Here is a 22,308-nt window from a genome sequence, read left to right as displayed (position 1 = left end):
ACACCACAGAACCAGTCCCTGGTACCCCAAAGATTGGGGGGGGGAGAAGATCCTCTACTCTAAACCATAAGCTGTCCAAACCCATTTCAGTTTAGCCCGATGTGCTGAGCATCCGAGCCACTGTTTTTGAGCATTAAAGTTCAAAGTCCAAAGCCTTTATTGTCACTGTACATCATGCGTACAACGAAATTGGTTTAGCCCAGTGATGGCGAACCTTTTTGTTGTGGTGTGCCGAAAGCGCACGGGCATGCCGGCACCCACAATGCAATGCTCCCCTCCATGCATGTGCGCGCAACACCCCGCCCCGCCCTCTTACCTACACTGCACATGCATGTGCCTCCCAGCTGGCTTTCGGCCCGTCTGAGGCTGTTTTCACCCTCTCGGAGGCTCGAGGGAAGCCTTTGCAGCCTCCGGAGGCCAAAAAAACGGGCCCGTTTCGGCACTTCCGGTATTTCCAGAAAGCCTGTTTTTCAGCCTTCCGAGGCAGCAGAGGCTTCCCTCGAGCCTCCGGGAGGGCGAAAACGGCTCAAACAGGCCGAAAATCAGCTGGGAGACGCACGCATGCGCAGTGCAGGTAAATTTGGCCGGGGCTTGCGTGCCCGCACAAATGGCTCTGTGTGCACACGCGTGCCATAAGTACGCCATCACGGGTTTAGCCTCTACTGGTGCAGTCCATGCAAGAATACAAGACAACATGAATAATACGCCCACACACCCCACTGTGACCCCAGGAGCTCAAAGCCGCAGTGTCTACGCATGCCGCCATCTTGGGGGGAGATGGGGGCGGGGGGGAAGAAAAGGCCTGTCACAGGAATTAAACATTTTAGGTGACGTGAAAATTCTTACCAGGAAAACCGCGTGAGCGTAGAAATGAATCCCTAGTTGAATGCCGTTGACGATTTTCTCCCGAGCCCATTTTGGTATGCCAAAGTTAGCGATAAGCGCAGTGACCGGGACGGCAAAAAACCTACACAAGAACAAGACGCTGGCTAAGGATGCAGATCTTACTGCCTAAAGCAGGGGTGTCCAACCTTGGCAACTTTAAGGCTTGTGGACTTCAACTCCCAGAATTCCTCAGCCAGCTTTGCTGGCTGAGGAATTCTGGGAGTTGAAGTCCACAAGTCTTAAAGTTGCCAAGGTTGGACACCCCTGGCCTAAAGCATTAGATTCCATGTCAAATGGTCCTTGACTTAACATCCATTCATTTCGTGATCATTCAAAGTTACAACAGCACTGAAAAAAGTGACTGATGGCCAGTTCCCACGTTTACATCCTGGCTGGGGAATTCTGGGAGTTGATGTCCACCCGTCTTAAGGCTGCCAAGGCTAAGAAACACTGCCTTAAAGTAACAACTAAGCCTTCATGGAGGGACCTCTAGCAGCCAACATAACAATGGTGGAACTGGGACATAGCAATAGAACTTAGACTTATAGACCGCTTCACAGTGCTTTACAGCCCTCTCTAAGCGGTTTACAGAGTCAGCCTCTTGACCGCATCTGGGTCCTCATTTGACCCACCTCGGAAGGACAGAAGGCTGAGTCAACCTTGAGCTGGTCTGGATCAAACTAATGGCAGATGGCAGAATTAGCCTGCAATACTGTATTCTAACCACTGTTCCACTATGGCTTCTTTCCTTCCTTCACATTTCCATTCCTTCGTTCTCCCTTTCCTTTCCTTCTTTCCTTTCCTTTCCTTTCCTTCTTTCCTTTCCTTTCCTTTCCTTTCCTTCCCAAGCAATAGCATTTAGACTCATATGCCTCTTTACAGTGCTTTCCAGCCCTCTCTAAATGCTTTACCAAGTCAGCCTCTTGCCCCAACAATCTGTGTCCTCATTTGACCCACCTCGGAAGGAGGGAAGGCTGAATAAACCTTGAGCTGGTCTGGATCAAACTGCTAGCAGTCGGCAGAATTAGCCTGCAATACTGCATTCTAACCACTGCTCTACCCTCTGCTCTTCATATTCAGTTACTTAATCTTTTATTTATTTGTTATCAAAGATTTTAATGCCTTCATGTTTTTATACTATTGTAAGTCTCCTGGAGTCACTCGAGAGAGAGTGAGACAGGCAGCATATAAATTTTAATGAACAAATTAATACCTTTTGACAGGACCCCCCCAAATATTTTTCCTGCCCTGTTAATCTTCTAAACTTACTGACCAAAGGGTATAAGCAGCAAAGAATGGCACGTAGAAAGGCTGTTTCTCTGGGAATTGCTTGAGAGTGATGAGTATGGCGTAGCAGAACCAGATGTAAGCCACAAACTGCAAGGCAATCAAGCCATATCCAGCTGGAGATTCGTAGGTGTACAGTACTTGAGCCTGATCGAAGAACTGAGCACCGAAAGGAAGGAAGTGGGTATAAAAAACTTGGGGAAGTAACGATTAAAAAAAGCGACACAATTTCCACAGAGCAAGATGATTTCCCCACTAATCAGTTACGGAGATTTCTAGATTCATCGTAGTGGGGTAGCAAGCTGCCAGGGCTCTAACAAATCCACCCCCATTCAAATCTCAGAGTAAAAATTTGATTTATTAGGAGTGACCATGTCAGCGTTAGCTGGGTGCAGCCGACACTAAAATACATCACTCATTTTCCCCTTGGCCCTGGTCTTCCCCCCACCCTTGGAATTATATTCTCCAATGGGACACATCCATAGCCGAGAGTCATCAATCATGCTCTCCAGTAATATTCTTGCCCGGGGACAACTTTGAGCTGCCAAGGCGATTATCCGAGGCATTTAAGGAATTCACTGCTTTCCCCCACTCCCTTTCTGCTGGCAACTAAAAAGACCAAAGGAATATTTTTTTAGTTGACACTAATTATAGTTCGTGCAACAAAGTTGTGCAACAAAGAGCAACAAAGATAAGCCTTAGCCTAATTTATTGATGATTTGGGATGACCTTGGTGCTCTTAAGAGCTTGATAATTTTCTTGCAGACGTTTCATGATCCAACCAGGTAACATCATCAGTGCTAGAAGGGAGTGAGGTTTGTTCTGTGTTTATAAACCCCACTCCCTTCTGAAATGGATGATGTTACCTAGTTGGGTCATGAAACATCTGCAAGAAAACGTCCAAGCTCAGGGACCACCAAGGACACCACAGTTCTCCTCTTGCTTCTAACTTCTGCTCCTCCTCCCAAATCCCCACTTCCTTCTAGCACTAATGTTGACACCTAATTTGGTAACAAAACGTCAGCAAGAAAATCACCAAACTCGAAGAGCACCGAGGCTCTCTCATTTCAACCCGGAGCTATAAATAATTCTCCTTTATTGGTTCTTGATGATTTGCAAGACAAACTAGGCAGGGAATTTACATTAAATCAAATTCCTGACTCATCTAGATGCACAAGCTTCTTGTGGTTAGGAGTGCCAGCGCATTGCTGGGGTAGGGGGCGTGGGGAGACTATTTTTGCAGTTGGGAACCACGGCAGGAAAGACCGTTTGATCTAGGAAATAACCAGAACGCAGAAAAATGCAAACTAAATCTGTGTGGCCCTCAAAGTATACGTAGCTGAAAAGGCAAGGGAACTCACCTCAGCCTCGTAGATGAACAGCACAACATGGGTGATGGTGTACAGAGTCATGTACACCGAGAGCTTGATGGACCCTGTGTGGCTGATCCGTCCCCTGCCAAACAAGGAGCCATGAGCCAGAATTACGGAAAAGGAAACACTGCCTTGTATGCTAACAACCTTCTTTCCCCTTGGAACACAACAACACAAACTCCAAGCTATTCTCCACAATCCTCTTAGTCAGGGGTGGTGTCAGGATTCCCGCAGTTACCCCCATTTAAATCATGAGCCTCGAGCCAAACTTCCAAAACTTCAAAAGGATTTATTGGGAGTTAAAATGTCCAGCATTGCCTGGGCCTAGCCAACGCTGAGACACATCATTCATGGTCACCCTTGACCCTGGTTTTCCCCCACCCCTCTGGGTGTATCGTAATTCATATGTCAGAGCTCCAACAAATCCACCTTCACTCAAATCAAAAGTCTCTAGCCGCATCTCGGAGAAAAGAAAATTGATTTATTAGAAGTGGCCATGTCGGTGTTAGCTGGATGCAGCCGATACTAAATTACATCATACATTTCCCCCTTGACCCTGGTCTTCCCCCCACCCCATGGATGTGACTTCTTCAATGGGACACATTCATCTCCAAAAGTCATCCATCATGCTCTTCAATAACCTTCTTATGCTGCGACAACTTTGGGCTGCCGGGATGATTATCTAGGCATTTAAGGAATGCCTTGTTTTCCCCCCACTCGCCTTTTCTGGCAGCTAAAAAGACCAAAGGAGTCTCTTTTTAGTTGACATCATATTCTCCAGTGAGACACATTCATAGCCAAGAGTCATCAATCATGTTCTCCGGTTAGAAATTTGCACAGCAGAAACTTCAGTCGCCTAGTTACTATCTTTGAAAAACTATGTATGGAATGCATTTCCGGTTTCCAAGCTGCCGCACTTGCGCTTTCAAACCCCTTTCCGCCCCCTCACCGTTTCTGAGAGTGCGCTTCACGCACGTGCTCAAAGGGCTCAACATCACCCTCTGTATCAACGCTGTGCTGTTTTTTTAGCTCAGCTGAGGCACGGCAATCCACTCTGCCCCGCGAGTCAGCTGAACTAAAAAAAAACAAGAGAATATAGAAGATGGAATGGTGGGGGTGGGTGGGTGGGGCCAACCAGAGGCGGTATTTGCCGGTTCTCCAAACTACTCAAAATTTCCTCTTACCGGTACGCCAGAACCGGTCCGAACCGGCTAAATACCACCTCTACTCTTAGTTCCAACTGCAGAACTTTTGAACATCGCTCAACTTCCCAATCTCTGTTGCTTTTTCCACCTCAATATGGTTCACACATGCTTTGCTTCCTAACTCAACAACTTTCCCTACATTTCTTCTGCCCCTTTGGATCCTCCTTTAGAATGATAGGAAGCACAGATGTGGTCAGAGTGGTAAAATCATTTCTTTGGCAATGTTTTACCACTCCTTTTCCTAAAGCTACGGTTCTCTATAGGTAGTCCTCGGTTTATGACCAGTTGCTTAGCAACTGTTCGAAGTTACGACAGTCCGGTGGGTACGTATCCAATTCAGACCATCCCTCCCTCTCTGTAATCCCACCCTATCGCCGTCTCTGTGGTTCCACGCCCCCCCCCCCCATCGGCTGTGCTGGTACCTGGTGACTGTGAATCCTTTTCCCAGGAGAATTAGCATCAAAAGGAAGATCAGAAAACTGACGGAAAAAAGGAGCTTCGCTGGAAATGGGGAGAGAAAAAAGGAGATAAGTGTGTGAACCTAAGGCAGTAAAAGATTTAAAATAGTCTTCATAAGGATGGGCTGAGACACAACACTACTCCATAAAACTTAATATGGTCGATTGCATCTTATCTGGGCAGAGAAGAGTCATAAAGAGGATTAGGGGACTGGAGGCTAAAACATCATAAAGAACAGTTGCAGGAACTGGGTATGTCTAGTTTGATGAAAAGAGTACTTAGGGAGACGTGATAGCAGTCTTCCAAAATCTCAGGGGCTGCCCCAAAGAAGAGGGAGCCAAGCTATTCTCCAAAGCACATGAAAACAGGACAAGAAGCAATGGATGGAAACTAATCAAGGAGAGAAGCAACTTAGAACTAAGGAGGGATTTCCTGACGGTGAATTAATAAGTGGAACAACATCCTTCCAGAAGTTGTAAATGCTTCAACACTGGAAGTTTTTAAGAAGAGATTGGATAACCCTTTGTATGAAATGGTATAGGGTTTCCTGCCTGAATAGGGGGGGGTGGACTAGAAGACCTCCAAGGTCCCTTCTAACTCTGCTATTCTGTTCTAGTCTCTACTCTATCTAACTTGGGTCTCCCCAGATACGGTGGATGACAACTTCCATCCTCCTCCACCTCATATCGCCAACAGTTCCAACAGTTTTAGCGAGTGAAGAAGGCTGAAAGCTGAACAAGCAAAATGTAAGTTTCTTCAGCTTCCATAGATATGGACTTCAGTTCCACCGTATCTGGGGAGACCCAAGTTAGATAGAGTAGAGACTAGAACAGAATAGCAGAGTTAGAAGGGACCTTGGAGGTCTTCTAGTCCACCCCCCTATAATCCCCTAACCACAACCTCTATGGTTGAAAATTCGGAGAGCTGAGAGTTCCACTTATCTGGAAACAGGGACTGTACACTAAACCAGGGGTCCCCAACCACTGGTCCGTGGACCGGTACCGGTCCGTGGAACAAGTCCTACCGGGCCGCTGGCTTGCTGGGCGCCGCCATCTTGTTTTGATGAAAAAGTGCTTCCGGTGAGCTTTTCCGGGTAGAAAGCTCACTGGAAGCACTTTTTCATCAAAACAAGATGGCGGCGCCCAGCTGATGTCGGTACCGGGCCGCGCCATAAAAAAGGTTGGGGATACCGGGCCGCGGCGTAAAAAAGGTTGGGGATCACTGCACTAAACGATACTGGAGTTCTCTAAGTTTCAAACTGTAACTTTTCAACCCGAGATATTGGAAATTGTAGGTGGGGCCAAGAATGGAACCTGACCCATTCCCATGAAGTGGAGCCCACAAGGTTTTCTGTGGTCTGATCAATGGGATACATCCCTGACACAGCTGGCTTGGTTCACTTACACTTCCCCAAGAACAAAGAAACCAAGTCCCAGCTCCAGATGAGGTGTCAACATAGACATTATGGCTTGTTCATCATAGTTGATGGTTTTCATGTTATGTGTGAAACCAGTGACTGTGGCGGTTCCACAAATCATGGTTTAATGGGAATCCATCAGGTAAATGGGAAGGCCCATCCCTGATAACCTACCCAAGATCTTCAGACTGTCGTTTCCAATCCCGTCACTTGCATACTGGCCCCAGTATATGCAGAAGAACATCAGGCTGAGTACTGGAGAAGAAATAGGAGACACATAACATGCATGTAACTGTTGTGGTTCGCCGGCAGCAGGTGCGGACAGCTGAGGTCTCTGAGAGCGAGGACTCAGACGAGGGGCCTGCGTGTGATGCAGGGATGGGGCCAGGACTATTGCAGAGTGGGGTGCTGCCTTCGGAGGTCGTGGACTCTGGCAGCGGTGACAAAGAGGACCCCGGGGAGCCTGTTCTCAGTGCGCGTGTGCGCAGGGCTGCTCGAAGGAAAGAGCAGCTGAAGCAGCATGGGCAACTCAGAGTAAGGCTGGAAAGTGATGGTCCCTCCCATAAGGGATAAAAGCCAGCCTTCGGGGTTGGCTTCTTTGCAGGAAGCAAAGAAGTTTCTTTCTACTCAGAGTCCTTGTTGAAGCCCTGCTTACTCCGGTTTGTTTTTGGAAACTTCTGGCTTGGGATATTGATCTGCAATTAGTCTTTTATTCTTGGCAGCCTTTCGCAACCTTGAAAGGGCTTGCTCTTATTCGGGACAATTAGTTTTGAATGACTCTTGGCTGTGAATGCACATAATTCACAGCGCCGCATTAAAAAGGTTTGCTTTTATACATTGTTTGATTTGAACAAGGCTTGGGTCAGAACAGTAGCATAATAATGACATGGGGAGGATTTGTAGAAAAGTAAGCAGAGTTGTGGGGCAGAGTTAAACAAGTCATCGGTTGAGAATCAATGCATTCCTACAAAAGTCTGCATCCAACCCCTCTTGAATTCTATTGGCCCTTATCTGGTGCCAATTTACTGTTGAACTGTAATTGATTAGATTCCTGTGCATAGCCTTGAGCAATAAATATCCTGAATTGTAACTTAATGCATAGTCTTGATTCTTTGCACCTGGCAGATTTCAGTCACTGCTCTTTCCTTAGTTTTGGCTTCTCTCTTCTTTCTATTATTGGATCTTAAATGACAACCCTCGTATTTTCTAATTTCTTCCGCTACCACCTGTCTCCACCTGCCCTTTCCCAAACGATTCCGGGAATCGCAGAACTGCCGTTATTTATACAGCTACCAATGTGAATATTTAGGTGCAATCTGTTCCTTACCATCTGTTACAGAAAATGCAGCTTTTCTTTTTTAAAGTGGAAGATGCAGACACAAAATCACAGGAAGGCAGGTCAGCTCAAAGGAAAATACTTTATCTTCTAAATCCAAACCTATACTACAGGTGGAAATAATTTTAATAGGAATTCCCTTTCCCTTAAGCAAAGTCACCCAGTTGACTTTCATGGCTAAGATGGGACTAGAACTCACCATCTCCTGGTGATTGGCCCAAAGTAACCCAGCTGCTTTCATACCTAAGGCGGGACTAGAACTCACCATTTCCTGGCAGTTCGCCCAAAGTAAACCAGCTACTTTTCATGCCTAAGGCAGGACTAGAACTCACCATCTCCTGGTGATTGAGCCAAAGTCATCCAGCCAGCTTTTGTGCCTAAGTCAGGACTAGAACTCATGGTTTCCCGCTTTCTAGACAGGTACCTTAACCACTAGACCACACTGGCTCCCTGGTTTTCCTCAAACTTACCCTCTACTCCAGCTGCTGTCATGAACATTTTGTATGTGGTGTGCAAAAGTTGCCGGCCTTTCAACAGATCTGAAAAAAAAACAACCAAAGGAAAAATCATAATTACAATTCAGCGTGTCTGCCACAGATTCCACAATCTTACCAGCGTAGCACCACCCCTGCAATCCAAGTGCTTGGCAACTGGCTCCTCTTTACGACGGATTGCAGTGTCCTGCAATCATATGATAGCAAGAGCAACAGCCCTTAGATTTATATACTGTTTCACAGTGATTTGATTGTGATACCTTTTTTTTTTTTTTTGCTGGAAATGCCCATTCAGAAATTCTATTTGACGACCACCATTCGCTTAGCAATTTTTGTAAAAATGATTTTAAAACTGGATCTGAGTTGACGTAGAATTGTAACATCTTAACGATGGGAAATTCTGGTCCTATTTGTGGCCATAAGTCAAGGAACTGCATTTGCTCAAATCTAATGTCATCAATCACATTCAGTCAGAAACAGGAAGTCATGAACCAGGTTCACCAGCACCAAGATTCTTTAGTACTTACAGCCAAAATAGCAAGAAATGATGAGGATCAGGATGAATATAAGTAGGAAAGTGATGTCAGTTTCCAAGATACCTGGAAAAAAAAACAGGAAGAAGAAAAAAAGGACACATTAAAACAGAGGTCTCCAAACTTGGCAACTTTAAGACTTGTGGACTTCAACTCCTGAGGAATTCTGGGAGTTGAAGTTTACAAGTCTTAAAGTTGCCAAGTTTGGGGACCCCTGCACTAAAAGGACATCTGCCATTAGAGAGGTATTCTTCAAACTTGTCCCAAAGGTGCTTTTTTCAAGAGGCAACTGGACTTTCTAATTTTTCTTTGAAGATGCTTCACTTCTCATCCAAGAAGCTTCTTCAGTTCTGGGTGAGAAGCTTCTTTATGTGTTTATGTACCCATGAGAGAATCCTCTCTGTGTGTGTATGTATAATGTTGTTGTTCCTTTTTCCTTTTTCTGTCTGCTCCTATCGCTCTACGTTTTTTTCTTTATTCTGCTAAAAAAAAAAGACTCTACTGACACTCAAAAGTTAAAAATACCAGAATATTTGTAATGGTTTGCTCTCTTTCTCAGGCAGAACTGGGGTTTGTTTGGGTTGGCTATGATGTTCAACATCCATCTTTGTCCAGATGCCATAAACGATCTGAGGGGACCCGTCTCTTACTGGTCACATCTACCCGACCCATTAGAGCGGGGAGGCAGGGAATGGGTTTTGTTTTTTTTTGAACAAATTTTTATTAATTTTTAAAAACATACAAAACATACAAAAATACAAGACATAAAAACATAAAAGATCTCTTTTCTGAAAGTTGCTTAATCCCGGGTCAAAACTCTTGGTACAGACACACATTCAAATTCATATTTATTTTACATACCATTCCATATCTTATTACATTTTCATTTTTCTATATAGCTTCTCCTTTCTTTTAAATTTTCTCAATTTTATTTTATTTATCTCCTCTCAATTCAAATCATAATATTTATTATTCTTTGTCTGTTCTATTTCCAACTATCCGTTTATCTTTCTTCTTAAAAGAAAAAAAAGAAAAACCTTCTCCTGTACACTGATTGGAGTATGACGCCTATGTCTCTTTCCCCTATATTTATAATACTTGATTTAAAGTACATAACTTACGTTGGGATTCTGTCTGGTACATTCTGACATTATACAATATCATCAAAACCAATACAAATCTATTCATTAATATTAATATGTGTTCATATCTTAAACATCTAGCACATTTCTTATCAATTAGGTCACATATTTCTATGGGAGCACCTATTTGCCATATTAATTCCGCCCCCCACATCACATATTATAAATCATTATTACATTACATGTTCCCCTCGGGGAGGCAGGGAATGTTATGGGTCCCAACCCCAGGGAGATACACCTGGTGGGACCCAGAAGAAAGGCCTTCTCTGTGGTGGCTCCCTCTCTCTGGAACATCACCCACCCCCCAGGAGATTAGGACGGCCTCCTCTCTAATACTCTTCCGTAAGGTACTGAAAACCTGGTTCTGCCAGCAGGCTTGGGGAACCCAGAGCGGGATGGAGCCCATCGAATGGCTCGTGGGATCTGCTGTGGTCGGTCCGGGGAAAGTGGGTGGGAATTGGGGGTTGATTTTGTTCTATTGTACTTTATTCACTGATTTGATTCCTTTTTCTTAGTTTTTATTGTTTTAAATGTGGTTTTCTATTCTGTAAGCTGCCTCGAGTCGCCATGGGTGAATAGGCAGCAATAACAATTCAATAAATAAATAAATAAATAAGTTAAGTAGGTAAGTAAGTAGATAAATAAATAAATAAATAAATAAGACAGGGCAGAAAGTTCCCACGCTTAAGCTGAGGTTGTTCTGACCCAGGCTTCGTAAACTAATTATTCACAAACTTGTTTTAAAAACAAAACCTATTTTATTGCAACACTGGGAATTGTTTTCATTCCCAGCCGGAATTAAACTCAAACAGTCCCCCAAGGTAAGCACATGCCTATCATTGCTGTGGAATGCTGCCAAAAACAGAAGTATTCAAATTAATTATAATAGTAGCAGAAAAAAAATGACCAGAATACGCAGAGCTTCAAAAAGGACTCAGAATCTATCGAACTGCTTTCGTCATCTTGGCCTGACTTTTTTAACTCTTGCAGGGGTTGCAGGGGATTCTGGGATATTCCCCCTGCGGGCTGCTGGAAGGGGAACCGTACGGAGCTACCGAAAATCTTACCAAATTCATCCGCGGAAAAATGACGTGTCCAGAACGATTTGCCGTTCGTCAAAATCATCTCGTATTCCAGTTCCAAGCCGTCGCCCTGTCCAAGAGAAAGGGGCTGATCATCAGCAGAGAACCTTAACGCAGGGGTGTCAAACTCGATTTCATTGAGGGCCGCATTGGGGTTGTGTCTGACCTTGGGGGTGGTGAGTTGGACGTGGCTGTGGCCATGGTAGGTGTGGCCAGCTTGACGTCAGTCGGGTCGCGGGCACCTGTGCTGGCCAAGTGGTAAGGCAGGACTTCCCTCAGACCCTTCCTCACTCTCATTATATCCTTCTTTCCTTCTTTTTCCTTCCCTCTTCATTCTCCTTCCTTCCTTCCTTCCTTCCTTCCTTCCTTCCTTCCTTCCTTCCTTCCTTCCTTCCTTCCTTCCTTCCCTCTTCATTCTCCTTTCTCTTTCCTTCCTTCCTTTTTCCTCCCTCTTCATTTTCCTTTCTCTCTCCTTCCTTTCCTTCCTTCCTTCCTTCCTTCCCTCTTCATTCTCCTTTCTCTTTCCTTCCTTCCTTTTTCCTTCCCTCTTCATTTTCCTTTCTCTCTCCTTCCTTCCTTTCCTTCCTTCCTTCCTTCCTTCCTTCCTTCCTTCCTTCCTTCCTTCCTTCCTTCCTTCCTTCCTTCCCTCTTCATTCTTTCTTTCCTTCCTTCCTTTTTCTTCCCTCTTCGTTTTCCTTCCTTCCTTCCTTCCTTCCTTCCTTCCTTCTTTTTCCTTCTCTCTTAATTCTCCTCTTTCCTTCCTTCCTTTTTCTTCCTTCTTCTCCTTTCTCCTTCCTTCCTTCCTTCTTTTTCCTTCCTCTTCCTTCTCCTTTCTCCTTCCTTCCTTCCTTCTTTTCCTTCCTTCCTTGTGCTTTTCTATTCCCTCTTCATTCTCCTTTCATCTTCCTTCCCCTCTTTCCTTCTTTTTCCTTCCTTGCTGTCTTCCCACCTTCCCTTCTTTTTCTTTGTCTTTCCTCTGTCCTTTTCTCCTTTCCTATCCCTTCTTGCATGCTCAAATGCAAAAGGGGAAACATGTCACTTTTTTTGTTTTGTTCTGAGTTTTAATTTTGCTAGCCTCTGCCAGTGAAAATGGAGGTTGGGGGGGTGAGAGGGTGGCACATTTTTGGCAGGGACAGCCTCTTACAACCCTCTACAAACAGAGCTTGGGGGGGCGTATACACACACACACACACACACACACACACACACACACACACCAGCTCCGTTTTCACTGGCAGAGGCACTGCGGACCGGTCCTTTGCTGTTTGTAGCGCAGCCCTGTGGGCCAGATCTAAACACCCTGCCAGCCAAATCCGGCCCCCGGGCCTTGAGTTTGAACTTTTGACACCCCTGCCTCAATGGGAAGGGATCCAGGCTGAGGGAGGGGAGGGGTACAGACAGACTCACCCCACATTTGCTGAGAACCACATACCACCAGCGTTCCCGGACAGATCGAAAACTTCTCCCGCTTGTGCAACTCAGATACCGGATTGAATTTTCGGTCACCATCTGGATGAGAAAAGGCACAAAAAATATACCTCAAAGTAGCAACATCTGATTGTTCCCTTTGCATTATCATCCACAGCAGGGGCCTCCAATCCTGGCAACTTTAAGACTTGTGGACTTCAACTTGAACAAGAATAGCAAGAATGTTCAAGAACAGGTCCACCCATCTTAAAGCATGCTGGGCTGGGGAATTCTGGGAGTTGAAGTCCACCCATTTTAAAGCATGCTGGGCTGGGGAATTCTGGGAGTTGAAGTCCACCCATCTTAAAGCATGCTGAGCTGGGGAATTCTGGGAGCTGAAGTCCACCCATCTTAAACATACTGGGCTGGGGAATTCTGGGAGTTGAAGTCCACCCATCTTAAAGCATGCTGGGCTGGGGAATTCTGGGAGTTGAAGTCCATACCACTTAAAATTGCTGAGACAGAATAACATTGATTCTGGAGGACCAAAATCCCCCTGCAGCTATTGAAATCTCTTACCTTGCACCCAGACCAGGCATACTGGGTTGTAAGATTGATAACTTGATTGTTTTCCGGACGGATAACTGATTCCTTCATCAGACAATCCTAAGGAGAAGACCAAAGAGAGCCCTAGAACAGTGACTCATGCAGAGGCATGACAGGCCCTGTTTGCCCCGAAGGCTCAGTCCTTCCAATGAATTTGGAATCAGAAGAACACAAAACAGGGTACAATTTCTCATTCAGTTGCTGCTCCATTAGTGCAGCAAATCGTGTCGTTGTCTCACAAAGAGGCTTTCGTTCCTCGATTTACTTATTTATAGTAGCACAATAGATCAGAAACTCACAATTTTGTAAGCCGTCTCCCTGTACGATGAGCCCTCGGAGACGCAACAAAATCAGATTTTAATTCATTTTAGGTCCCCATAATACTCTAGAGCTGATCTAAGAGATCGATCGTCTTCCAGATTACAGATTAACAGAGGTGGAAGGGAACTTGTAGGTCATCTAGTCCAACCCCCTGTCTAGGAAGGAGACCCTCTCTACACCATTTCTGACAAATGGCAGTCCAATCTCTTCTTGAATTGTTCCTAAACTACCTACCCAGCCAATAAGGCCAAGAGGAAGGGTGCTAAAATTGAATTTCAGGAGCATCTGGAAGATTTTAGGATCCTTTTCCTCTTACCTCTATAACCCACAGGAATAAGAGGAAGAAAATAGAACATAGAATAATAAGGTTGGGAGGATCTCAGAGGTCTTCTAGTCCAACCCCCTGCCATGGCAGAAGATCCTATATACCATTCCAGACTTTCTTGGGCTTGATGGAATGGATACACGTGTACATAGAAAGAATAACAGACTAACAGAACTGGAAGAGACCAAGATTGCAAGAGCTGCAATCAAGACAACAGTTAAATCAGGGGTCCCCAAACTTGGCAACTTTAAGACTTGTGGACTTCAACGTCCAGAATTCCCCAGCCAGGAAAGCTGGCTGAGGAATTCTAGGCATTGAAGTCCACAAGTCTTAAAGTTGCCAAGTTTGAAGACCTCTGAGTTAGATAAAAGAAACCTGAGTCCAGGCCAGAACTGTAGCCTGAGAAAGACCTCACAAAGATAAAAGAAAGAAGTAGGAAGGCGCATCCAGACTTGCAACATTCCGTTGCTATAACCATTTAATGGAAGTAGTGTGAGCTTGCGTAACTGTGGTTTCCTTAGTCTGGTTGACTTTTAGGAGTGGCGGTTCCCTTTTTTCTCCACTAGAATACCATCCCATCAGGGGCATTATGAGATTCAGCTATTTGAAATGATCCAAAGCCCTGGCCCCAGAAAGTAATGTGTAAGCAACAAGAAAAAGGAAGAGGAGAAGAAAATGAAAAGAAAGAAGACGAGAAAGAGAAAGAGAAAAGAGAATGAGAAAGAAAGAAAGAAAAAGAAGAAAAGAAAAATAAAAACAAAAGGAAGGAGAAAAAAGAAGAAAAAGAGAAAGAGAAAAAAGAGAATTCAGTGCAATGATAACAGGACACTGTTGACAGCTGTACTAGACATTTTGCTTCAACAGAAAGGACACTATACGGGTAGTCCCTGACTCACAACCATTTGTTTAGTGACCATTCAAAGTTACAATGGCACTGAAAAAAATGACTTACTATCAGTTTTCATACATACGACCGTTGCATGAAATGGTCACATGGTTAAAATTTGGACGCTTGGCAACTGGCATATAGTTATGACAAGCTGCATGTGATTCCCCAGCCAAAGTCAATGGGGAAGCCAGATTCACTTAGCAATCGTGTTACTAGTAACTTCAGCTATTTACTTAGCGACTGTGGGAAGAAGGGTCATAAAAACGGGACAAAACTGACTTAACAAATGTCTCTGTCAACTCATAAACTATTTCTCTGATCTTTTTAGAGTTGCCAACAGAAAGGGAGGTGGGGAGCAGTGTAGCAGTTTGCAAAACCGAAAATGCATTCCATAAATGTTTTCAAAGAAAGTAACTAGGTGACTGAAGTTTCTGCCGTGCAAAATACTAACTGGAGAGCATGATGGATGGCTCTTGGCTATGGATGTGCCCCATTGGAGAATATGAATTACGATACACCCAGGGGGTGGGAAAAACCAGGATCAAGGGTGACAGTGAATGATGTGTCTCAGAGTCAGCTACACCCAGGCACTGCTGGACATGTTAATTCCCAATAAATCCTTTTGAAGTTTTGGAAGTTTGGCTCAAGACTCATTATTTAATTGAGGCAATTGCTGGAATCATGACAATAGTAGTGCTTCAGTTACACAGTAACTCCCCTGCAAATGAACAATCCAATTGAAGATCAACGTCAGGCCATAATTGGCATGGCAGAATTAATTTAACTCAAGAAATAAAACTTTAAAAAGGAGAAGGAGGAGAAAAAAGCAGAATCCATCTGGTGTGCAATGATCAATAAAAACTGACCTTATTTCCCTTTTCGTAAACAGCCGGCCACTGAGAAGGATCATCAAAATACAGAAGGATGTTCTCACAACATTTGTTCTTCAAAGAGAAGAAGAGAAAAGAGAGTGTTATGTTGACAGCAGCACAATTTCCTAATTGCAAACTTATCCGGGATGAGGGAGAAATTTCGTAGGCTGGGAATGGTTGCAAGGTATCCCTAAAATGCACCATGTAATGTTGAAAGATACCTCTGGGTAGCGGAACTGGAAATCCAGGCGTCCATAGTCGGAAAAAAAGCAGAATCTAGTCAAAAAGACCCAATCCTGGGGAAAAAAAAGGAGAAAACAACAGCAACAACATGTCAGTTTTGATCTCAACAAATAAATGCTCTGTCTTACATATTGGCAAAAAAAATCAGAAAATAAAATACAAGCTGAATAGTCAAGATCTTGTTGATGACCCAAGCTCTGTAAAGGACCTTGGAATACTCACCTCTAATGATCTAAGTGCTAGAGCCCACTGCAACTACATAGCCAAAAAGGCATTAAGAGTTGTTAACCTAATCCTACGTAGCTTTTTCTCGGGTAATATCACACTACTAACCAGAGCATACAAAACATTTGCTAGACCAATACTCGAATACAGTTCATCAGTCTGGAACCCACATTACGTATCTGATATTAGCACAATTGAGAAAGTCCAGAAATATTTCACAAGAAGAGTTCTCCACTCCTCTACTCGTTGTAGAATACCTTATGCCACCAGACTTGAAATTCTAGAACTAGAAAACCTTGAATTACGCCGTCTTCGGTCTGATTTAAGCATGGTATATAAAATCATACATTGCAATGTCCTACCTGTCAATGAATACTTCAGCTTCAACCATAACAACACAAGAGCACACAATAGATACAAACTCAAAGTTAACCGCACCAAACTTGATTGCAGGAAATACAACTTCAGCAATAGAGTGGTCAATGCCTGGAATACTCTACCTGACTCTGTAGTTTCTTCCCCAAACCCCAAAAACTTTAACCTTAGACTGTCTACTATTGACCTCACCCCTTTCCTAAGAGGTCTGTAGGGGGCGTGCATAAGCACACCAACGTGCCTACCGTCCCTGTCCTATTGTTTCTCTTATTCTTCTTTTATTTTTCTTATATGTACCCATTTCATGTATTCACAACTATGTATACACTTATACTTATTATCTTGTAAACAATTGGCAAATCAAATAAATAAATAAATAAATAAAATAAATAAATATTTTATTAGTGTTTCTCAATCTCAGCCATTTGAAGTTGTGCAGAAGTCCCTAGGCAGCAGAATTCTGGAAGCTGAAGATCGCAGATCTTAAAATGGCAGAGATTGACAAACACTGGTCTATACAGGTCTTCCGCTGTCACGACCTAAGTCTAAGATTGAAACTCAGGCTTGTTAGATGCTCCATCTTTTCTATCCTGCTCCACGGAGTGGAGAGTTGGTCTCTGGACAGAAAGCCACTAAAAGAGACGGGTAGCAATTTGAAATATGGATTTGCAGGCGGCTGTTACCAGGGGTGGGATTCAAAAAATCCCAGCAACCAGTTCGCCGCCCAGTTGCTGAGTGGGATGTGGCCTACCGGAACTTCCAAGAGGAAGGATCCAGAGGCTTCCCCCGGGGCCTTTGGAAGAGCAAAAATGGCCTCCCGCAGGCTCTGGAGGCCCTCCGGAAGCTGGAAACAGGCCCATTTCCGGATTTCCGGAAGGGCTGTTTTTTCCCTTCCCAGAGCCTCCGTGCGAATCCTGACCTTACCTGCATTGAAAATGGGCTGCGTGGAGACTCCTGGGAGGGGGCTGGGCAGGGTGGGTGGGGCCAGCTAGTCGGTTCAAATACCGATGCAGATTTAACATCCGGTTCGCTCGAACCAGCCCGAACCGATAGAATCCCACCCCTGGCTGTTACATAGAAGTTGGGTTAATAAAATCAGAAACGAGGAGGGGAATCAGCCGCCTGGGAAAGCCAAGGGAAACCATCAAAACTATAAAAAAGGAAAACAGTTAGAATATTTTGGACATGGGATGCGACACCCGGAAAAATACGGCATCCCTCACTAAATCCTCCAAGGAAAGATGGAAGGCGAATGAGGTCCAGGCAGAAGAAGAACATCAGGGCTTCAAAATCGAAAGGACTGGTTTTGGACAAAACTTGGCCACACTTTTTTTGTGCAGCTGTTGATCAAAATAGGATTGCCAACATGATGATGGATACGGCTCAAAAAGAAGTAGGTCCAGGGGTGGGATTCTACCAGTTTGCATCTATTCACGAGAACCGGTTGTTCACATTCTAAGCAGTTCGGAGAACCGGTTGTTAGAAGAAATTACTGGCCTAATCCTGTAAGGAAGGCAGGAAGGAAACATTCTGGAGTTGCTTAAGAAACTGCCTCTCCGTTAACCCTTATTACATTCTTGGCAGGACTAGACTTCCTGTCTCAGGAACATCTCTGGAGTTTTTTCCCCCTCCTTTGCTGGTACTTTGCTTGTGTTGAGTGACCATTCAAAGTTACAATGGCACTGAAAAAAGTGACTTATGACCATTTTTCACACTTACGACTGTTGCAGCATCCCCACAGTCATGAGAGGCTAGGTGAGGAGATGCGTGCCTCGATGTGAGTGATATTGAGTTGGCCACATCCAGCCAATAACACGACCACCAAGCCATGTCCACCCAGTCACATGACCACCATGCCACACCCACCATCTAAGCCACTCCCACAGAACCGGTCGTTAAAAAATTTGAATCCCACCCGAGTAGGTCTATACAGAGGATATAAATAGTCCTTGACTTACAACAGTTCATTTACTGACCATTCAAAGTTACAACGACATTGGACAAAAGTGGATTTACAACCATTTTTCACACTTACAACCATTGCAGTATCCCCATAGTCAGATGCTTGGCAACTGACTCATATTTATGAGGGCCGCAGTGTCCCGGGGGTCATGCGATCCCGTTTTGGGGACCTTCTTACAAGCAAAGCCAATGGGGAAGCCAGATTCATTTAACAACCATGTTACTAACTTTAAAATTGCAGTGATTCACTTAACAATTGTGGCACAAAAGGTTGTGATGGCACCCAATTCACTTAACAAATGTTTCACTTAGCAATAAAAGTGTCAATGCGGTTGTAAGTCGAGGACTACCTGTACTACAGGAAAAACCAAAGAACAAGGTAAGAACTTTTTGTCCTCAAAGGTGGTTTTTCTTTTTGGTAGCAGGGTGAAGCATAACAGGCTGGAAGGGACCTTGGAGGTCTTCTAGTCCAACCCACTGTACCTTTGAAGGTGAATTATTAGAGGTTGTGAAAGATCTATTGCCAGCCACAACTTGTGCCTGTGAGCAAGTCACTCTGGGGAGTTTTCAAGCAAGCTCTTAAATTGTAGAGATTTAGCTGCAGGTGTGTGAAAAGGAGCTAGCTACGTGGTGCCAACAGGTAACCACCAATTAATGCCCATTGTTTTCTTAATTAAGTATCATAAAACCAACCACAACACAGATCAATTGAACACAGAACCTCATTTTGTTTCAGCTTGCAAGCAGTTGCCATCTCACAATCCCCAAACTACCTAATTATGAAGCCTACAAGCACATTTAAACTATGCTTAAATAATTTCACTTTCTAGCAGTCTCTGGCCAAATTTTGAGAATATTCCTGTACAATGCAATGCAGGTTCCCCCCACCTTTTTTTTTTTTTTTTTGCAATGTACTCTGTACTCACATTCATCAATAGAAAAAGAAGGAAACAATAGTAAATAAACTCACAATCCATTCCGTCCTTCGGTTGCTGTTCTTTTTCAGTGCTGAGCTAATTAACTACATGACAAGCCAAGCATTTATTCTGGATTCTTTCTTACTGACTGGAAGGGACCAGCCATAGTCTAGCTTTTTGGCATGCAGAATCTTTAAATTGTATACGTGTACACACACACACACACACACACACACACAGAGAGAGAGAGAGAGAGAGAGAGAGAGAGAGAGAGAGAGAACCTGATTACCCTATTCTGAAGGATATAGTGAGGGAATTACGTTCTTACAGTAATCAATAGCAAGACAATGGTGAGAAAAATAAGGTTCTACATTTAGGCAAGAAAAACCAAATGCACAAGTGTAAAACAGATGGTACCTGGCCCAACAGCAGTAACTGCAAAAGTGCTCTTGGAATCTTAGTGGAGAACCACTTAAATATGAGCCAACAGAATAAAAGAAATAGTGGAAGATCAGATAGAGTTTAAACCAGAATTGTTCTTATTGGGAATAATTAAAAGGAAATCTAGAGAAAAGATTATATATATATATTCTATTACATATATTGACAGCAATGAGAATAGCATTCGCACAATGTTGGAAACAAAACAACACACCCTCAGAGGAATTAGTAATTCAAAAAAATTTTTAGATTGTGCTGAAATGGACAAACTTACGCTAAAATTAAAGGATAAAGAAGAGTTGGAGTATTATGAAGTTTGGGACAATTGGTATAAATGGTTAAACAATAGACATAAGGATAACGGAGAAGAAAATTATAGATAAATGTATATGAATGTATATAAATGTATATATGTATATGAGATTGATATATGTAATAATGATGTCACTGTACCGTTAATAATAAGATTAAGATTTATTTTTTAAAAAACATGAGCCCGCAGTGTGATGCAGACCATACTTGGAATACTGCATTAGTCGCCAAGATATAAAAGAAGATATTGAGACTCGGGAAAGTGCAGAAAAGAGCAACAAAGATAATTAGAGGCCTGGAGGCTAAAACAGTTGCAGGATCTAGGTATGTCTGGTCTAATGAAGACAAGAACCAGGGGCAGTGTGATATGTATCTCCCAATATTTGAGGGACTGTCACAGAAAAAAGGGGATCAACCTATTCTCCAAGGTACCGGGCCAGAAGCAATGGATGGAAACTAATCAAGGAGAAAAGCAAATCTAGAACTAGGGAGTGAAAATAATCAGTGGAATAGGTCATCTCCAGAATTTTAAGAAGAGATTAGACAATCATATGTCTGAAATGGTATAGGGTCTCCTGATTGAGAAGGGGGTTGGACTAGAAGATCTTCAAGATCCCTTTCAAACTCTGCTATTCTGTTAAGATGGGTCAGTTCAACAGCCAGAAATAGCCTGTGCTGTTGCAAAAGGCTTGGGAATAATTCACTTCTGGGATCTGGGTCAGAAATACTTTGGGCCGATCAAGCCAAGGAAGAAAAGATACAAAAACAGCCAACAGACTTAATGGAGAGGGCTCTGCAAACGCTTGCTTATCTACGCAGATGAATATACATATTTATCAAAGCGAGGAGCTTTCAATGCGTGGAAGAAATGAGTTTTTGAAGAAGCTAGCTCCTTTCCCATTGTTTCTTTTCCGTCCAATTCTCAACCCCATTTTCTTGCTCTGGAAAGAAAAAGAAGAAGAAGAAAAAAAGGGGGGGGGGGAATCCTACGTTCCCATGGCAACAGCCCATGCTCATGGTTTCCACGGAAACCGTACCAAGGCTGAAGTAGGCAGAGGAAACAAGCTAAAATCTGGGGCAAATGTTTGGGGAAGAATTATGGGTTTTGGGGGGCACCTGCTCATGCTTTCTCCCCGGGGGAACGGGCCAAATGTTAAGAGATCCACTGAGATTGTGGTTTTTCTCTCCCTAAAACACCCCCAAATTAAAAGGCTGCCGGAACTGCAGCCAAAAAAACATGAAAGTGAGGCCTGCTAGAATCCAAAGGATTAGCAGCCACGCTCCTAGAAAGGCAATAATAGATTTTGGGGAGGAAGGAGAAGCTCCTTCTCTGGTTGCAGCTCCAAATTTGCAAAGAAATTGCCGGTTGTATATTTTTTTTACTGGCCTATTAATAGTTGTTTTGCAGATTGTTTTGCAGATTGCCATTATCCTATCAGTCAATTAATTACAGGATGTGTGGGTCGTAGAACATAGAACATCAGAGTTGGAAGGGACCTTGGAGGTCTTCTAGTCCAACCCCCTGCTTATGCAAGAAACCCACTTCAGACAAATAGTTATCCAACCTCTTCTTAAAAACCTCCAGTGTTGGAGCATTCACAACTTCTGATTTCATTGTCAGAATTTTTTTCCTTAGTTCTAGACTGTTTCTCTCCTTGATTCATTTCCACCCATTGTTTCTTTCCTTGCCTTCTGGTGCTTTGGAGAATAGGTTCACCCCCTCTTCTTTGGGGCAGCCCCTGAGATATTGGAAAACTGCTTGATCAGGTCACCCCTAATCCTTCTTTTGACTAGACTAGACATTTCCGATTCCTGCATTTTCTTTTGCACTTCTTCCTATAGCATGTATCTCTGCTCTGTCCTGTGAAAAAGCCTCACTCCTTCTTCAACCCTTGTTATTTACCCTTACTACGATATAGATCAGAATGAAGTGACACAGATGCCACAGTCTTCCAGATAGCAGTTTAGTGAAACTACCCAAAGAATTGATTATAATACGCCCACGTGCACACATATTAAGTGTTTTGCCTTTTGAAGTCACGGTTTTTCTACCAGATCGCGTTCATCTGTCAACTTGCTCAAAACATATATCAATAGATGCCAGTTACCTGCATAGCCCAGAAGCCTATTATAAATCAGAATTTACTAACATCTATACCACTCTGTAATGCCTTGGTAAGAACCACACTTGGAATACTGC

The 22,308-nt window shown here is 43.6% G+C and overlaps 1 protein-coding gene across 1 annotated transcript in view; it reads right to left on the bottom strand.

The window, feature by feature from the left end:
- TMEM145 (transmembrane protein 145) overlaps nt 1-22,308 on the bottom strand; it is a 31,537-nt gene that overhangs the window by 5,691 nt on the left and 3,538 nt on the right. The window contains exons 2-13 of the mRNA XM_087971119.1: nt 15,855-15,929; nt 15,628-15,705; nt 13,200-13,286; nt 12,621-12,722; nt 11,199-11,283; nt 8,984-9,055; nt 8,433-8,501; nt 6,801-6,881; nt 5,173-5,251; nt 3,534-3,627; nt 2,159-2,331; nt 847-967 (exon numbers count right to left, since the gene is read on the bottom strand). Of these exons, the coding sequence (XP_087827245.1) occupies nt 847-967; nt 2,159-2,331; nt 3,534-3,627; nt 5,173-5,251; nt 6,801-6,881; nt 8,433-8,501; nt 8,984-9,055; nt 11,199-11,283; nt 12,621-12,722; nt 13,200-13,286; nt 15,628-15,705; nt 15,855-15,929 (1,116 nt within the window). The remainder of the gene's footprint in view (nt 1-846; nt 968-2,158; nt 2,332-3,533; nt 3,628-5,172; nt 5,252-6,800; nt 6,882-8,432; nt 8,502-8,983; nt 9,056-11,198; nt 11,284-12,620; nt 12,723-13,199; nt 13,287-15,627; nt 15,706-15,854; nt 15,930-22,308) is intronic.

This window comes from Notechis scutatus, chromosome 8 (genome assembly GCF_049901735.1).
Source record: "Notechis scutatus isolate UNSWTSFEM ecotype Mainland chromosome 8, rNotScu1.2, whole genome shotgun sequence".
NCBI classification, from domain to species: domain Eukaryota; kingdom Metazoa; phylum Chordata; class Lepidosauria; order Squamata; family Elapidae; genus Notechis; species Notechis scutatus.
This window is presented reverse-complemented; position numbering and strand designations above follow the sequence as displayed.